Source organism: Salvia splendens, chromosome 2, assembly GCF_004379255.2.
Source record: "Salvia splendens isolate huo1 chromosome 2, SspV2, whole genome shotgun sequence".
NCBI classification, from domain to species: Eukaryota; Viridiplantae; Streptophyta; class Magnoliopsida; order Lamiales; family Lamiaceae; genus Salvia; species Salvia splendens.
Genome location: NC_056033.1, coordinates 37,667,765 through 37,682,879, shown reverse-complemented (window position 1 = coordinate 37,682,879; position 15,115 = coordinate 37,667,765). Strand labels below are relative to the sequence as shown.

At 37.3% G+C, this 15,115-nt stretch overlaps 3 protein-coding genes across 4 annotated transcripts; 2 read left to right on the top strand and 1 right to left on the bottom strand.

Moving 5' to 3' along the window:
- The first annotated feature begins 840 nt into the window (after nt 1–840).
- LOC121765803 (FCS-Like Zinc finger 3-like) lies at nt 841–1,711 on the top strand. The gene is made up of 2 exons (XM_042162047.1): nt 841–1,062; nt 1,168–1,711. The coding sequence occupies exons 1-2, from the start codon at nt 947–949 to the stop codon at nt 1,352–1,354; spliced, it is 303 nt and encodes a 100-aa protein (XP_042017981.1). The 5' UTR covers nt 841–946; the 3' UTR covers nt 1,355–1,711.
- A 2,438-nt stretch (nt 1,712–4,149) lies between these two features.
- On the bottom strand, nt 4,150–12,367 carry LOC121792602 (eukaryotic translation initiation factor 4G-like). Of its 2 annotated transcripts, none has more exons than XM_042190610.1 (11): nt 12,169–12,367; nt 11,840–12,066; nt 11,538–11,662; nt 11,061–11,189; nt 10,843–10,913; nt 10,687–10,743; nt 9,554–10,327; nt 9,035–9,427; nt 5,994–8,944; nt 4,743–4,937; nt 4,150–4,661 (listed from the first exon to the last, which is right to left on the bottom strand). In XM_042190610.1, the coding sequence occupies exons 2-11, from the start codon at nt 11,989–11,991 to the stop codon at nt 4,331–4,333; spliced, it is 5,178 nt and encodes a 1,725-aa protein (XP_042046544.1). In that variant the 5' UTR covers nt 11,992–12,066; nt 12,169–12,367; the 3' UTR covers nt 4,150–4,330. The 2 variants fall into 2 exon arrangements, with proteins under 2 accessions (XP_042046544.1, XP_042046543.1); XM_042190609.1 differs by having other exon boundaries at nt 10,843–10,916; nt 12,169–12,366.
- Nucleotides 12,368–13,445: 1,078 nt separating this feature from the next.
- LOC121792600 (60S ribosomal protein L37a) lies at nt 13,446–15,019 on the top strand. Its single transcript, XM_042190608.1, has 5 exons — nt 13,446–13,523; nt 14,250–14,289; nt 14,452–14,540; nt 14,627–14,709; nt 14,790–15,019. Exons 1-5 carry the CDS (start codon nt 13,521–13,523, stop codon nt 14,851–14,853), a joined length of 279 nt encoding a protein of 92 aa, XP_042046542.1. The 5' UTR covers nt 13,446–13,520; the 3' UTR covers nt 14,854–15,019.
- Nucleotides 15,020–15,115: the final 96 nt, after the last annotated feature.

The window sequence follows — 15,115 nt, the reverse complement described above, 5'->3', positions numbered from 1 at the left end:
CCACAGGATTCAACCCCTTGGATTTGGGGAAACTGCCACTGGTTTTAAATATATTTATTTTTAAATTAATAATCATATTCCAGTGGTCCAACCTCAATTAAATCTTGGTGGGCTCAACCAATAATACCTGTCGATTCGAACTTGTTGTAACAATTTATGTTACATATGCTTCATCCCAAGAATTACACAAATGATTCATTAATCCAACTAACCGCAACTAATTGGTTTGTTCGCACAAAAATAAAGAGTTCGTCGTTACTTCAAAATCATATATGATCAAGCAAATCATGATAGAAATCCCGATCCATTTGAAAAAAAAAACAAATTACGATAAAATAGAAAATTGAAATTTTCACTTTATTTTTGGCAAAATATGTGATGATGTGGCAACCAATTCTAAACAAGTGAAATGTTACAATTACGTTAACTTACTTTGTTAGGCTGGTACATGTGTAAATTGTAATGGATGTCGTGTTATCTTATATTTCAACAAAAAAGAAGTAGATGGAGATAATTGCAAATTTTAACATTTCGTGACTAACTAGAATAATTTATCCTCATTTCATGATTTATGAGACAGTTTTGTCATTTTTTATGATACTAATAATATGAACTTACAATTTCTTGTATTTAAACCATTCTGATAAAGAAAGAGAGAATCAATAAAGATGATATTTTGAAATTTTATTTTATAAATTTGAAATCCAAAAAAGTAATTTAAAAATAAATGAGTAGTTGTAGTAAGTGGTGCATGTGGTCCGTCCAGCACTCAAGTTTTGCCCCATCCCACCCGTTTGCCCTCTCATTTCACTATATAAAACCACCACCTCTCCACACCATCTCTCCTCCCTCATTTCACACCAAGAATCAACGCCACCACCGCGCCGCCCTAGAACCGCCAATTTCGCCGCCGAGCAGCTACGAAAAAAGAGAAAAAAAAACAAAGATGAGGCCGTCCGCTTCTCACTACGCTGGAGGCGAATACAACCAGCCCCATTTTCTCGATTCCTGCACTCTTTGCCAGAAGCATCTCAGCCCAAACAGTGACATCTACATGTACAGGTTCGTTGAAATTTCTCAATTTCCGCAAAATCAGATCTCGTTTTGGTTCAATTTCCTGGCCAATTCATTAATTAACCTATTTTTTCGTCCATTCCAATTTCGCAGAGGAAACGCACCATTTTGTAGCCAGGAATGCCGGCAAGAGCAGATTGAGATGGACGAGGCGAAGGAGAAGAGATGGAAAATCTCTTCTTCGAAGAGATCTAGCAGTGTTAGGCAGAGCAAGGATTCAACTACGGAGGAATCTGATACCAACAAAGCCGTTAGAACTGGAACCGTCGCTGTTGCCTAATAAGCCCAAGATTTATAAATACATTCAAATCTCCCAACGCAAAACGAGGAGTATAATAAAGGGGAAATCGAAAAAAAGAAACGCATTGATATTTCTCTCGAAATTCCTGATGATGAGAGGTGTTTTGAGAATTAAGAGATGGAGTTTGATCTGTAAAGGAAAAAAGGTGGGGCAGAGGATGAAGAAGGAGAAGATCCTGCTATACAGTTTTGATTTGATTTTTTCTCCTTTTTTTTTCGTTTCTGTAACGTTTCTTGCTTTTTTTTTCTTGAATCAAATAGCAATTTGATGTCTATATGATGAAGGTCCTTTCATTGTGATTCTATGAAATACTATAAATCCTCGTTAATTCAACAATTCTCTCTCTCGGCAATTGTTAAAGAAGTGTAGTATACCAATTGATTAATTAATCTGCACAAATATATATATTTGTGGGTATAACAAACTCACAAAGATCAAGAATTTCTTTTATTAGTAGTATATTATTTTCTTGAATTTTGAGCAAGTAAAGTACTGGAGATTGGTGTCCATTGCTTTGAGACGAAGTAAAATCTTTTTTGTGTGTGGGTCAGTGGGTGTGGGGAAAAAGGTAATCTTTTTTTCGCAATTAAGCATGGACTTCATTTGTGGAAAAAAGGAAAAGTTTTTTTTTTGTTATTATATTTAAATATTACTCCGTAGGTTAAAGCGTAGCTTTGAAAATTCCATATATAGGCATGGGCACTGAAACAGAAATATGTTACCGAAAACTGACTTTGGAGATATTATCATTATTATTAATTATACTACTATGCAAGTTGGATGAAATATATACGTTAGTCGGAAATTATTTGGTTGAGTAAATTTTAAATATACTACTGTATTAAACACCATTTTCCATAACCCAATTATAACTATTACTACTAAAATTGTGGGTAATTTGAATTAAGTAATAACACACGCAATTGTTGGATTCTACTACAACAATGGATATGTGACAGTTTACTAATTTTGGAATCTAGGAAACTCAAAATTCAAATGTTAGATATATGTACTTCACCTACGAACTTCTTACTCAACACATTACAATACATAAACTATTTAATGTTTTATTTTCATATATATACATTTATTTCGAAAATGTGTGTGCATGTAATACGAAATTTATTTTCTAAAAAAAGAAAATAAAAATTGAATTTCGGGACCGATGTAATAGATTCTAATACATGGTCCACACTTTGCAAATTACTTTTATGAAAGAAAAAAAGTGAGAAGACTTCTGTGAAACAAACACATGACCAAATAAATCTTTACAAAGTGAGCTCCATTTGCTTTAGATTTTTTATTCTTTTTACGTAATGATTTTGAGTATGCTGCCTAAAGTTTGTACGAATACTTCTCCTTAAAAGTTGTACTGCCTTTGTATTATTTTATTATACTATTTGAATAAAGAAATTGAGATTCTTGTAGAGCCCAATCAGAAGATACCAATAATTTGGGCAACATAAATTATTTAATAGTAAAAGTGATTAAAGGTGGGACACGTAGTAGACATTTGTAAAACAGCGACATTAAGTTTAAAGATTTGGGGCAGAACCATATTATTTAATTGAGTTAGGCAAATCAAGAATGATGAAAGTGATTCGTAGAAAAATTACTATACTAGATTAGTATAAGTAGCTAATAATAATGACGTTTCAAAGTAATTTACTTCCTCTATTTCAATGAATATGACTTGTTTTCTTTTTTGTCTATTCCAATAAAACTGATTAATTTTTTAAAATAAAAGTAATACTCCTACTTATTTATAGTCTATTTTCTTTTCATTTAATATAAAAATATCATTATATTGAATTTTGCGTCATTCAAGAAATAGGTCATTTGTGTTAAAGAGGGATGAAGTGTATCTAGATATTAATAGATAGAAAATAAAACTCCATATAAAATTAATTACTCCGATCTTCAAAGGCATCCACAGCCTAATTATGACAAATATGATAAATCACATCAAAGGGAAGACCCAAAGACACTACAAGTTGTGTGTCAACATGTATTAATTAAATCATATTTCAGCGTGTATTTTAATTATTGGATTCCGTCCTTCATATTGTTTTGTAAAATTTAATGTTTTAGGAAGCTGAAAACTTGGGCGGAAGAAAAAGAGATGTTGAAAAGGTCAAGGTTTTAAATGCTCGGATTGTCAAACATTTCATATTTTCTTCTAGAATATACAATATTTGTCAAAGATTATTAAAAGCTAATAACTCTGTTACTTCTTCAAGGCTCTCAATTTTTTTTTATAAATTCTCAATCAATGGGGATGTAAAATACTTCTTATAAGAACAAAATACATGTGTAAATAGTGTACCGACTCTAACAAATGATGATACTATTATTTTTGTTATTTTCCCCATTCTAGTGCTAACCCATGGACCACATATCTTGGAGCAGGCAAGGGGGACGGGTCCGGAACTCTACCCGGTTTTGACCACACCCGGTTAAGCCTTCAAATTGCTACTTGTACCCGACTCCGTTCTCTGATCTGGGTGACTCAAATACCAGGTTCCGGTGCTTGATTTGCATGGTCAGGCATTCGAATATCCGAATTTTAATTTTTCTTTTTTGCATTGTGTGCTTGGAAAAGACATTTTCGGCAAATGCAAACTTAATTCATCTATTTTTGATAAAAACAGTTATATATATAGCGAAACAAGTAGCTCAAAAGGGAAGAATGAAGAAGTAAAAGAAAGTGCATAACTTCAAGTAGATGCTCACTCAATCGAACCTTTGATAATCCTGTAATCGACGACCTGATCTTGTCAAAACAAACAAGAGGATAGTTCCTCCACAACAGCCTGCAGTTATATATATATATATATAGAGAGAGAGAGATATAGTATAATATATCTGAAAATGTAAAACTTGTACTAACTACCTAAGAAGAAGAAGAAAAAAGACATGAATTCCTCTACCCGATTCGATAAACATTGTTGTCTTCTACATAAACTTATCTATTCTGCACGGCCTGTTAGAACCTGGAGGTCTGAAGTTCTGTAGCTGCAGATTCGAGCTTGAACGAATCTCATTCAACACACAATCACCTTTCTCCGACTTGATTGTGTCCAAGATGGTTCCCACCACATCAGCTGCAATCCCTGCTTCTACAAGGCTCCCTTGCTCTTCTCCACCTTCGTATACCAACCGCCCGATTTCAGAAAGTGAGACAACCCTGTCTAAGACAACTCTTGCGAAAAAACGACCGAGGAACTCAGCTGCTCTCGGGGCATCATTGACGGCATCCTCCAAGACAGCTAGGACAGATTCAAACCTGTCAAATGATGATAGGTCAGATACGAGGATTGGACATTTTCAAGTAATAACGACCAACCAAAAGCGTGTCCCGACTTACCCTCTGACAAGTTGAGTCTGACTTAGCAAGCCATCTTGTGATTTTGTAAGGTTGATAAGAAGCTTTGTCAAGAGCTCCCTCTCCATATCTTTCCTCTCAAATGAATCAACAAGCCAGATAGATATCATTGAGGGATAGAAGCTAGGGGCATTCAAATCCTTGATGCACATTGCAACTTCACTCTCATCTCTTGCACTGGGGAAAAAAGATTGAGTTTCATCTTAGCAAAATACTCAAAGTACCAACGAGATAATCTCAAGCCTATCACACCAGCAACTTTGTGCATATATCACAAAATATTCAGGCAAAAGAAGGAAAAACATCAATCAGCTGACCACAGCATGAATTTGCTGTGTTCCACGTGTTTCTTTAAGTGAAGGATGCATTTCAAACCCAACATTGAAGAAAAAGTAAATGTTCCTGGGCATGATTATCAGGGCCATTGATATCTCGTCCTTTTTCTCTATGTCATTAACATCTCAATCATTACTCATTACCAACTGACGCACTAAATTCAGGGTGTGGTACTCCATTAGTTAATACTACTAAACTATTCTAGACAGGTTTCTTCCGATAATATGTGACACTAAACTGAAATTGTAGTCAGCCGGTGAAAGAAGTACTAGCACAATTCTTATTCTCAAGCATCAGGAACCAAACAACTTCGTGCCACTAGCACCCCCAAGCACCCAGTTATGTGACAAACTGAATAAATATGGCAGCAATAAAGAAGATTATCATTCCTCTTTCATCATATCATAAGTTCCATATCAAAACTTCAATTAATTCTATTTTAGCTTTACAGTGTTGGTTTTAATCTTGTTCGGATACTCAAAAAGAATGTAACGGACTTATGTGAGCAAGAAAGGACCAGAAGGGTGAGACTGAGCGAGACGTCACAAACATACAAAAAGAACTCTAGGAATATTTTACAATATGCAGTCATCTATATATTTCTCTAGCTGAAGTAAAACAATAAGAATCTCCACAGATTAATTCATTCCGTTTTCATGTCATCTGCTGATTCATCCAAGCGCCTCTCAACAAATTACAGGCAAGATGTGTTAGGAATAAAACAACTTCCCAACAATGAGCCTGCTGGTCGCAGATGTCTATGCAACTTCACTTTAAAATTTTGAAGAGAAATCTAGCATTTAGTTCAACCAACTTAATTAACAATAAAAAGGGGCGTGGGGCAAGTTGATTATAACATAAAGAAACAATGACCTCCAGGTTGGACGCACAAAATACCTGTAGAATTCTTTAATAGTGGTCATCGATTTGCCCCGCAAGTGTTCTTCGGGCCACGTATTTTCTGTGCTAGTTGGGGGCGCATCACGAGCAGGTGGAGAAGTAGGCAGAGACTCATCAATGCGATCTTTGTTTCTATTCCCATGTGTAACATTCCGTTCTTGGTCATAACTGGAAGGAGCAATAAACCTGTCCGACGCATATCTTGGCACGGGATCCTCTCTTTGGCCATAAGCCATCCGTTCTGGAATAGAACTGAATCCATTTAGACCAGGGCCCACCCTTCGTGCATCTCCAGGACTTGATATCTCAGCCAAACGAGAGCTAGATGCAGATGGCTGACCACCATATGCCATTCCCCGGACAAGACCACCTTGTGGCCCAAGTGTTATGGAAGCATCACCAAGGGGTCTTTGAGGCAGAGGAATAGATATCGTCCTGTTCTCATAGGAATGTCTCTCATCCGTCCGAGCATCCTGAGAGCCATGGCCACGTAGCTGTGGCCCGCCAGGACGAAAACTACTGAGTTGTGAACCTGGAGGAGATAACATATTAGGAGTTCTAGGAGCAAAATCCACAGGCGGGCCCCTTCTGTTCGAACCACCAATGCTGGAAACACGGCCAAGCCTGCTAGTTTGAGCTTGCCGTTCTTGCGCAGCATCTCTGTGTACGTCCTCAATCTTTTTCGGACCTTCAACTTTCCTCCGCTGCTGCCACTTATTCTTTCTCAGATCAATAGAATCTCTTAGCATAAATCTTACCCGGGAAGACAGCTTCATATTATTGGACAGTTGTGTCATGATGAGAAAATAAGCATCCATGTAGTCCTTTGCTTTGGGGTGGTCTATCATTACACCAATTGTGCTCATTAATTTGCACAGAGCTTCTATGTTTTCTTCATCAGGATTCTGGTGCTGACCCAACAATTTACCAATGCACCCGTGCATTATTTTTTCAGTCAACATCCTCTTCTTGTACAATTCTCCAATTAGTCTAATATTACCCAACATTCGTCTCCTAACACGGAGTCTCTTCTCTTCTCTCTCTTCTTCTGTCTGTGTACTTTCACCTTCACCAGTTTCATTTGCTTCTTGTTCCTCCCTTTCTCCTCTCTCGAATTCTTCCTGGCATTTGTTAAGGAGTAATCTCTTGAAAGTAAATTTTTCATTGTCCACGCTCAATTCAGGCAAGCCCGCAGCAAGGTGAAAGCAGAAGTCGGCATACATCTCACAGAAGGTAGGCTCCATCAGAGCTTTATCAAAAATCTGAGAGATCACCCCAGACAGTGTAACAACATTATCAATGTTGACTTGCTGAACTTGCTGGAACAGTTTCTCAAAATTTTGAGGTGTAAGTTTGTTCAATATGCCCTTTAACTGCCTTTGTTTTGCTTCTTCCTCATCAGTAACCTTACCTACTTCATACTTCTTCTCTGCTCGGTGCATAATTGGGGGTGGTGTCTGAGGAGGAGGCATCAAACCTTTCTGGAAACCAGTTCCCCGCTGCCATCTATCCGCGCTGGAGTTATTTCTTAGCAATACTCCCTGAGGGCCAAGGGACTGCATTGGCCCAGAGAGGATGCCCCCAGGATGCTGATTGGGTGTTTGAGGCCGTGGATTCCTTAGAACACCATAATTACTGACTTGACCAGGCCGGAAACTAGCATTGTATGCATATACAATATCCGCCCGCATATCTCCTCGCCCTGACATAAGTGGGTCTGGAAATTTGTTCCATTTATCCTCATCTCCATGGCCACTAGCACGGCGATCTAGTCTTGAACCTCCAGACGCCCTGTCAAAGTTGCGTCCAGGACTAGGATGTGACTCACGAATATTGACATTGGAAACCATCAATGCATCTGCTACTTCTGAATTAATTTCAAATCCGTCTGGAAGATCAGTGCATTGTTCTACGAATTTAAGGAGGAAATCTCGAGAATATCTTTTAGTCATCAATCCATTTTCATCTACATCAGAACCTTGATTTACATTCTTTGAACTTTCTAACTGCGGAGAAATTTCAGCAGCATCTTCCCAATCATCTGGCTCAACTTTAGTCAGAGGAGGTTTCTCATTTGACAGGTCATTCTCTCTAGAGAGTTCAGACGATGTCTGCTTTATGTTATTATTGCTTGATTCTTCAGTGCTCTCTGCAGAGGTCACAGCATCTTTCTTGTCCTCAGGACCCTTGTATGCCATATACAGATCAGAAATTGTACCAGCAGCTTCTGCTTTCCTATATAATTCTCTTTTTTTCTTCTTCCCTCTGGGTAGAGCAGTTTTAGACACACTTGCATCTAACAAGACTTTATCCTTGACACTTGAGGAGGTTGAGACTAAACTGTCCCTATTATTGTCAATATCTTCGATATCAGGTTTTGATGAATCATCAAGACATTCTATGTCTGCTATAGAAGTCTTATCATCTTGTGCAGATAAACCATCCACTGACACAGGATTATCAGCATTTTGACCACCTTCTATATGGGAAGATGCAACATAATTAACAGCCATGTTAACATCATCACTACGACAACCTAAAGACTCTTCTGGCTTCTCCTCTGTACCCTCCAATAGACCACTTGTGTGAGATGTGATTTTTGTTCCAATACTTTCCTCAACTTCACCAGTTACTTTTGGTGATTCTAACGAAAGTGACTTCAGTGATGTGTCCAAACTATCTTTATCAAATTCCAAACTCTGAGATGTAGCTTGTCCTTCCATTTCCACGGTTATCTCAGGCTCTGGTTGTCTACTATTTACACTATTGGGTACAATATTCTCACTTGTAAAATCAGATGCCTCAGATGTAGCTATATTAGTTGATACTGATTCCTTGGAAGTTTCGCATGCCAAATTAGTTCTAGGCAATGTAGATTTTGTGTTAACAGCTTCAGGTTCCAAGGAATGAGAAGTCGAACTTGATAGCGATGACGGTTGCTTGCCAACCTGAAATAACGGGGTAATAAAGCCCATAAATCAGGTAAAATTCTTAACGAGGATAGCACCCATAACTGGATAGACAAACAGACATCATACCTGATCCTGCTGGCCTGGATTGAGTGGTTCATTAGGTATATCTTTAAGTGGAACAGGAAGAGCTACGTTATTAATTGATTCATAGGCAGAACTTTTTAATATAGATGCAGAACCATCCATATGAACTAAAGCAGGAGTTGCATTGTTGCATGCATCACTTTCCACATTGATAGAACCTGATGATGCAGCAGAAGTAGATGACACTCCTAAAACAGGCTTCGAATGTGGAACAGAGATCAGGGATGATGATTCAACTTCCTTTTGTGGACGAACAGAATCCTCTCCAGATAAAGCTGATGGTTCTGAAGACTCTGCCTTTCTGACAGAAACTGAACTTGTAGCTATCAACGGCTCTTTCTCCCCATGAATGCCAAGAGGTGGTTTCACTGTCACCTGCAGGGGATGAACCGAAAATGTTATGAGCTAACAGAATATTTTTCAAGCAATCATATCAATGCACTATGCTTTGCATAAAAATGAGAGCAGAGCAAGTAGCCTAAAATAAAACTACCAACCAACCTGATTGTGAAACCTTGGTGGTTGAGAAGTGGGTGGAATCTGGGAGCTGCTCAATGGAACAGAGCTAGCAGCAGGAAAATAGACAGAGTTTGTGTTATAAGAATTAGGATAAAAATTCATCTGGTGATTTTGAGGAAATGATGGGATAGGCTGTGACTGAGGTGGCACAACAGTATGTGATCTAGGAGCAGGCGAACCATCCAGCCTCAACTCTTCATGAGTGTCTGGATGTGTAATCTTCACAGTTTTCCTAGAAGCACCATATTTTCCAGCCTGATGCTGAGGAAACTGTGGGGTCATATTGATTCCCATGTTAGCCAACTGAGGAGGTAGCTGATGAGCCATCTGTGGTGGAAAGTTAAAGTTCTGTCCTTGCATCATTGCTTGAGACTGCAATGGATGTGGCTGGAGACTTGAAATAAACATTTGCTGCTGCATTTGGGGATTCCCTATAGGCAGGGGCATCTGCATTGACAGAGGCAATGGTGTCCCTGACAAGGCTTGAGGCTGAATTTGTGGATTAGGACCACCAAATTGAACCTGTATCTGGTGAAATGGCATTTGCATGGGCATACCAGGCATAGAATGCACACCTGGCTTCTGGATTTGAGTTACAGGTGGTACAACTGATACCTGAATGTCCCGCTTAGGCTTAGAAATTGAGTGAACTTCGCGAGCATTTGTTTGGTTGGGAACACCTGCATCCTTTTTCACAACTGGTTGCTTGGGTATGGGAATCGGCACAGGACCAGCCCTTAATAAGTTTTGTCGAGCCTGGAGTGAAAGTATCCTATTAGCAAAACATAATACACTGAAGCAGACTATCCTCATCATAATTCTGCAAGTTGTTCAAAATTAGTAATCTTGAGCAACAACCCACAAATAAGACTTAGAAAAAATTTCATATGGGCATAACTTGATGAGGTTCCTAGTAAATAGACAAAAACCACTGCCCCAGATCAATTCTTTTCATTTTGAAGATATCATCGAAAACACCATATCAGAAACCTAAATAAGGTTGACATTCAAAGCACCTGGCATTTTTTCAACATGAAAACATACAATACTATCATTCATCATCTATAAGCAACTTCTGGAAGCTATGTGAAAATCAAATATAGAGAATGTCTAACCTGATCCTTTTTCTGCTCATCCAAATTTGGTGGTGCTGAGCTTGTCCTAGCAGGTATCTAAAGACAAAACAGAAAAAGCACTTTCTGTAATTAGAAAACAGAGTTTGAGGATTAAAACAATAATACTGAAAGGACTACCAAAGATTTCTGCATTACCTGCACTACATTCATAGCACTAGGATTTATGGAGATGGAACCAAACTGCAGGGAAAATGACCCTGGTGCATCTTCTGGAACAATTTACAAACAGAAAAGTCAAATGAAAAGAAGACAAAGTCATGAACACTGAGTCACTTGTACTGAGAGTATGTTAGAACTTAAAAGTAATTTCAACAGTTTCAAATATTCTGTACATGAACACCACCATGTCATACCTTTTGTAGGTGTTTTAGGCAGCCCAGACTCCGGATTTGCAGCAGAAACATTAGGTGCTGGAGCTGCATTTGAAACATCAGAAGATGGAGATCTGGGAACGACTTGAGAGATTTTGTGAGCAGGAGCATCTGTCAGCTTGACATTGTTAGATATGCTGCTAACCAGAGATGCCTCAAACAAATCGTTATAGGACAGTTCATCAGAAATAAGAACCGGTAACTTGATAAACAATAATACCAAGAACTCAAGGAATTTACATAAATGATGAATAGTGATGTCATTGTTTGTGCATATTTCTTAGAATCATAAAAATCATCTCTGATTGGCAGTTGGCACCATCTATCCAACATCACAGGGTCATAAAAATAAACATCAAATAATAAGAGAATACTAGTAATTTCCATTCGCCAGTGATCAAACAGTAGCATTACCAATGAAAGCAATACGTATAAACTACAAAAAATCAATTCACGTACTATGACTTGGCTGCTGTTCTTGAGGACTATTATGGAAAGCATGCCCAGCAGAATCTGAATCCACATTCGGACTTCTTACCCTCGACTGACCACCTTGGGCATTGTTGTTATACTTCTTATTATAACTGAATCACACAGACAAAAACAAAACATCAAACCAGCATCCAAACCCTAGTTCCTGAATAAACGAAACAACCACTTACATTCACGCTCATCATCTACACATACCCATATAAGCAAAAGGAGGTGCAGGAAAACATCAAAACCCTAGTACAAATTCAATTCATTTCAGGAAGGCGTACCTGCGGCTGGCAGAATTGAAGGGGGCGCCGCCACCGCCCTTACTGGAGGCGCTGCCTTGGAACTGACGCTGCTGATTGGAGCTACCGGATCGGCCGGTTTTCCTGTACTGCGTGGACTCGCTCCTCTCCGCCCTTGATTGATTATGGGACATAAATCCTAGTCTTTATGGCAAAAGGAACCGCTTTTCGAGAAATTCAGATGAATTTATCACCCTAAAAGGATCCGCCTATCAAATCAAAATCACCAGAAATTAATAATCTTTTGCACATTCCATTAGAGAAACAGCCTCCAATCAATTAAATTAATCTGAATGTGGAACTAATTTAACCTGCAGCAGGTGAGAGAGCAATTAGGGTTTCTACTGGGAGAGGGGAATGGCGGGAGCCATGCCCTAACGACGCCGTTGATAGAAGATGGAAGGGTGCGGAGAAGGAGAAGAAAATAAAGTGGAAGAGATGAAGAAAAAAATTAAATAAAATAAAAGGTAGTGTGCAATAAGTGTGTGATTTTGTGTTTTATGGTAACAAGAGAGATGAAGGGAAAGCGAGGAGATAAATTTTAGAGAGAGAATTTAAGTGAGTATTTTATTTTTGAGTTTATTTTATTCTGTATATGTGTATAATTGGATCATCATTGTACAAAATACGTATTCATATATTCTCAGCATTTAACTTTGATGATCTCAAAAATATTGTCTGTATTTTATGGTCGTTGCATTAAATTGGCTATATTCGAAAAGTGATTTTGGGGGTGCTACAGTTAATACACGCTTTAGTCGACATTATAAAGTGATTCGAGTAATGAATTTGTCTAATTTAGTGTTATATTATTGTTATTGGTAACAAAAATAACCTTTATCAGTTTATGTTATGAATTTGAAACTTTTATCTACTTGTTGATTTCTCATCATTTTGTTGGGTAACTATGTTCTTTCATTGGATATAGTTTTGGGTGTTTCATGGTGAATAATTATACAATCTATCACCGATAATATTTGGGAAGCCAATATAAATTAATTAATTATTAATAGTAGTATTTTCTCCGTTCTATAGTGTAATCATTTTCATTTTGCGCATTTCATAATAGTAAAGTCATTTATTTTTTTCAGTAAAAAGTAGTACTAACAAATTTTCTTATTCTTACTTTACATTTTATAATTTTTTTATTTAATACATTACACATATTTTTTCTTAATGACCGACTGTGCTATTTAGCACAATAATACTACATAAAAATAATATGTAAGTATATATTTAATTTATTTTATATTATTGATTTAATTTTTTTATTGCTCAAGCCTTTGTTGTTGAATGTGACATAGTATATTTGTACTTCCTAAATATTCATTTTATTTGATTTACCAAATAATCACATCTTACCAAGATATTAGTATTTCTTATTTCTTAGGACACAAATAAATTTAATGGAACACTGCATAAAATTATTTAAATCTACTTGGTTGATTAACATATTAGAAAGACAAAAGGGCCCAAACACGTTGGGCCGAACTAATGCAAACTCCCATATATTTGTGAATGGGCCGAACTAATTTGGGCTCATTCATTTGCTAGCAAGTCATCAATAGATTTCGGTTATATATAATCACACAATTGCATTTAGGGTTAAATCTAGGGTTTTTCGTCGCTGCAGCCTCTCAGTCGTCTCTCTAGCTCGTTTGCAATGGTAAGCTTCTACCTTTTCGACGCGATTCTGCATTTTGCTCAACGTCTTTCGTTGTTAACCGAATTGCATCAACAACTGCTGCTGCTTATGGTTCTGTTTTTCACTTGCTTTTCCCCTTGATTTGGGCAGTTTAATTGGTTCGATGGTAGTCTAATTATGCATTTTCACGAGTAGTTTGATTGATTTACATACTTCTGCTGCTTGCGTTGCACTGTAAATTTCAGTCACGTATTGATCGGCAGCTAAAAAAACTTTCATTGTTTAATACGGAGTTATTTGATTTTGGGTTCTGTTGCGAATATATCTTCTTTCAAATGTTTCAAGATTTATATTATGTACATGAAGTTATTTACTTTAATTAGCCATTTGCTGATTATGCATTTTCACGTGTAATTTGATTAACTTTGTCATTATGCATTACTTGTGCCCCCGCTTTGGTCATCGGTTATTAATGCCCTTGTTGTTTGCTTTGCACTTTAGATTTGAGTAATTTATATCTTGGTTGTTAAAAATCTCTAATTGTTAGAGGCGGAGTTATTTGATTTCGGTGGTGTTGCAAACATTTCTTCTTTCAAAATTTTTAAGATTTTATATTATACTCCAAGTATAAAGTTATTTGCTTTAATGATCATTTGATTGCCCATTTCATCTTTGTTTAGCTATAGATAAAAGGTTAGATTTGTTCAGTCTTGTTAACACTTAATTCACTTTAATTCCTATGTACAGGCCAAGAGAACCAAGAAGGTTGGTATTGTTGGCAAATATGGTATGTTCAATGTTGATTTGTTTCATTTACCAATTGTTAACTGTTTCTAACTGTTTTTACTCTCAGGCTTATGTTCACACGCCATAGTTTGTTTTCTATGTATTTTTCTTAATTTATGTACACGACATTTTGCTAAATCTTGGAAATTCCGTGAAATCACAGGCACTCGTTATGGTGCTAGTTTGAGGAAGCAAATCAAGAAGATGGAAGTCAGTCAGCATAGCAAGTACTTCTGCGAGTTTTGCGGCAAGGTATGCACTTTTTAGTAAATGCTTTAACTTGCATTTTGTAGTACCACAATTTCCTAAATCTGTTAATCCAATCTTCCGGTTTGCAGTATGCAGTGAAGAGACAGGCTGTTGGCATTTGGGGTTGCAAGGACTGCGGCAAAGTGAAGGCTGGTGGTGCCTACACATTAAAGTAATGACCCTTTACTTGTGCCAATAGTCACTCTGTGTGCTTAATTCTTGTATCCTGACTCTGATTCTTTTGTGTAACAGCACTGCTAGTGCCGTGACTGTTAGGAGCACTATCCGAAGGTTGAGGGAGGCGACCGAGAGTTAAATATTAGGAAAAATATCATAGTGAATTTTGGTTTCTCTATTGTTATCCTTAATCATTTTCTTTGGACTTGGGTGCTTATACTTTTTCATCAAACTGAGACTGATATCTGTCAAAAGTACAGCTGTAACTTGATTTTAAATGATGTGTACTATTATATGTTTCGGTACTTGTTTGCCTTTTTATTCGCAATCTCAGTAGCCGTTTTAGTCCATGGATTGTCATAGTTGGTTAAATTATGTTAGTATTGCTTAACCTCATTTTC